At 39.9% G+C, this 3,301-nt stretch overlaps 1 protein-coding gene across 1 annotated transcript; it reads right to left on the bottom strand.

The window, feature by feature from the left end:
• Positions 1-1,033: 1,033 nt before the first annotated feature.
• Positions 1,034-2,385, bottom strand: LOC128581389 (developmentally-regulated GTP-binding protein 1-like). The gene has a single exon (XM_053584137.1). The coding sequence runs from the start codon at positions 2,329-2,331 to the stop codon at positions 1,234-1,236; it is 1,098 nt and encodes a 365-aa protein (XP_053440112.1). The 5' UTR covers positions 2,332-2,385; the 3' UTR covers positions 1,034-1,233.
• Positions 2,386-3,301: the final 916 nt, after the last annotated feature.

Genomic DNA, 3,301 nt, shown 5'->3' with positions numbered 1-3,301 from the left:
TTAGTGGCTCTCTCCCATGGAGTAAAATGAGAGGTCTTCTGTTCCATGCTCACTTACAGAGAGCCCACAGTGAGCCTCTTGCTTGGGGGTGGGGTCTCTTGTCCTCTTGGTGATGGGCTTGGTACCTGGAATTTGTTTTCTTGGATCCTCTTTCTTGGAGTCTCAGCTTGCCTCCGCAGCGATGATGTGCACTTGTCTATCTTTTTCCTTAGCTCAGCTCCCCACCTTTGGCTTCACTGAGTCCAATTCTGTCCAGTATCTCTCCCTCTGGACAGAAACCTCTGGCAAAAGCTGCCTCTAGTCAGCCATCTGCCTTCTTTTCACCTTCTGTGCTTTACATCAGCATCAGTGCGTTGTGAAGAAGATATAAATTATAATATTTGCTTGGCTTACAGAAATTCTTCCAGTAGCTACCTCCAATTTGTTTAGTAAATTTCAGTCTTCTTAATCAGAGTGAGCAAGATCAATCAGACCATTCCATTTTCCTAGCCACAGTGATGAGTCCAAGAGATGGTCAGGTGACCCAAGTAGGACCAGTAAGAGTCTTCCCTGGGATATTTTAAACTGAAATTTAAAAAGAGATTTTGCTTTTACTGCTCTTGTCACATTGTTTTTAGGCAGGTAATAACTAGGCAAACAGATATGATAGACAGGAATTAAAAGGAGAAAGCCTGAGGTAAGAGTTAAGAAGGTAAACATTTGTGATTGTGCTTAAAGACATTCCCAAGCTTCTCTTTTGACTTTTCAAGAATGGCCATTCTGACTGGGGTAAATTGATTTCTCATTACGGTTTTAATTTGCATACTTGATATTAGGATTTTAAGCATTTTTTCATGTTTGCTGGCCATTTGTATATATATTCTTTTGAAAAATGTCTATTTATGTCATTTGCCCATTTTTTAATGAGGTTATTTGTTTTTTTCCTCTAGATTTTCTAGTTTATGTATATAGGTATTCATAATAGCCTCAGATCATTTTATATTTCTGTAGTATCAGTTATAATGTCTTCATTTTCATTTCTTTTTTCTTTTTGGCCTATCAGGTCTTTTATGAAGTTTGACATACAAAGTGACACCATGGTAAGACAAGTCAAGTTCCAGTTTGGGTGCCTCCAACTCCCTCTCTGGAATCCTGATCCAGCGGCTGCCAAACCCAGAAGGAGTTGAGAGTAGGGTGGTTGGCCATGGGAAAAGTTGCTGTGGTTGGCCCAGAAGATGGGAAAAAGAGAATGTATCATTTCTTCACAATCTGAACGACATCCTCATCCTCCAAGGTATGGTCTTTACCCACTTTTTGAGGATTGTGTTTCACAGACAGACCCCAGACCAGAGCATATTTAAATTCTTTGATAAGATTTTTGTGAATCTTCATGCAGAAATCTTCCACTGTGCTCCTGGAGTAAGGCAGTACCACTGGAGAAGTGTAATCTGGTAACTGCCCTTTGGGTTTGATGTAAATTCTCACTAGCTTCAGACAGTCCCAGATCTTTTCCAACAAGTCATCAAAATTCCAGTGGTGATGGGCAGAGATAGGTACACTATGAGGTACCTTATAGATAATATCCAATTCTTCAATGGAGAGCCGGTCAATCTTATTTAACACATAGATACGGGGGATATAAACTCTGCTTCCTTCCACCACATCAATGAGGTCATCAGCTGTGGCATCGCTATGAAGAGTCACGTCAGCATTATGAATTTTGTATTCAGCCAAAATGCTCTTCACAGTTTCAGCATCCAGCTCACTCTGAGGGCAAGTGGCTGTGAGATTAATGCCTCCCTTGTCCTTCTTCTTAAAGCCAATATTGGGGGGTTTGCTGTTCAAGCAAATGCCAAATCCTTCCAGTTCATTTTCAATTATTTTCTTGTGTCCCAAGGATTTCAGGACATCCAGAACAATCAGGATCAAGTTACAGGTTCGGGCCACTACAATGACTTGACGGCCTCTACCTTTCCCATCCTTGGCACCTTCAATGAGAGAAGGGAGATCCAGGAGCTGGATTTTTGCACCTTTGTATCTGATGACACCAGGCACAGTGGTCAGAGTAGTGAATTCATAGGCTGCCACCTCGGAACACACTCCTGCCAGGTTACTGAGCAGTGTTGACTTCCCCACAGAGGGAAAACCCACAATTTGAGCACCACCTGTCTTGGTGACATCAAAACCATCTCCTGGTCCACCACCACCACTGCCTTTTGGAGTAATGAGTTCTTGCTGGAGTTTAGCAAGGCGGGCCTTAAGTAGCCCTAAGTGGTGTGCTGTGGCCTTGTTCTTCTGAGTCCGAGCCATCTCGGCTTCTATCTCCACGATCTTAGCTAAGGTACTGCTCATGCTGGCAAGTCCCACAGGGATCCAGGGGCCGCACACAGTCTTCCCTTCACACACTGGTCGGCCCATTTTCATTTCTGATTAAGCTATTCATATCCTCTTTCTTCTTGGTTCATCTAGGTAGTGGTCTGTCAATTTTTTTTATCTTTTCAAAGAACAAACTTTTCATTTCATTGATCCTTTCTAGTGTATTTTGGTTTCAATTTTGTTTAGTTCTTCTCTGATCTTTGTTATTTCCTTTCTTCTGCTAGCTTTGCATTTGGTTTGTTCTTGTTTTTCTAGTTCCTCGAAGTGTGATGTTAGGTTGTTAATTTTTGATCTTTATGTCCTCTTGAAGTAGGCATTTAATTCTATAAACCTCCATTTTAGCATGCTTTTTCTGTATCCCAAATATTTTTACAATTTCTGTCACTATTGCCACTCATTTAAAACTTTTTTTAATTTCCATCATGATTTCATTATTGATTATCCCCCAAATCATTCAGGAACAGGCTATTGAATTTCCATGTATTTGTCTAGATTTGAGAGTTCCTCTCGGCACAGAAATCATTATGCTGTGATCTGAGAACATACTATATATTATTTTAATTTGTTAAAATGTGTTAAGACTTATTTTATGGCCAATGATACAGTCTATTTTAGGAAATGTTCTATGTATGGATGAGAATAATTTATATTCTGTAGTTCTGGAGTAGAATTTTTGTAAATGTAAGCTTCATTTGTTCTATAGTCTAGTTTAAGTCAAGTGTTTCTTTGTTGATTTTCTGCCTTGATGATCTGAGGCTTCTAAAAGCCTAAAGACTAACAGCTAGCAGTTAGCAAGTTGTGAATTGAATCTATATCATGTCTCTCTAAGTACAGGGCATGTTTGGAGAGACCATGAGTGAACTTTTAGGGTTAATGAAGGATTCATATATAATCATAATGTACTGGCAGAATAAGATGACAGTAGATTGATTCCAAAGGCAGGTTG

Source organism: Nycticebus coucang, chromosome 3 (genome assembly GCF_027406575.1).
Source record: "Nycticebus coucang isolate mNycCou1 chromosome 3, mNycCou1.pri, whole genome shotgun sequence".
NCBI lineage: Eukaryota > Metazoa > Chordata > Mammalia > Primates > Lorisidae > Nycticebus > Nycticebus coucang.
The sequence above is the reverse complement of the archived record's forward strand: the minus strand, read 5'-3'. Positions and strand labels throughout refer to the sequence as shown.

Bases quoted from the DNA above. Each gene is read 5' to 3' on its own strand.
- LOC128581389 (XM_053584137.1), bottom strand. From the start codon at position 2,331: ATGAGCAGTACCTTAGCTAAGATCGTGGAGATAGAAGCCGAGATGGCT.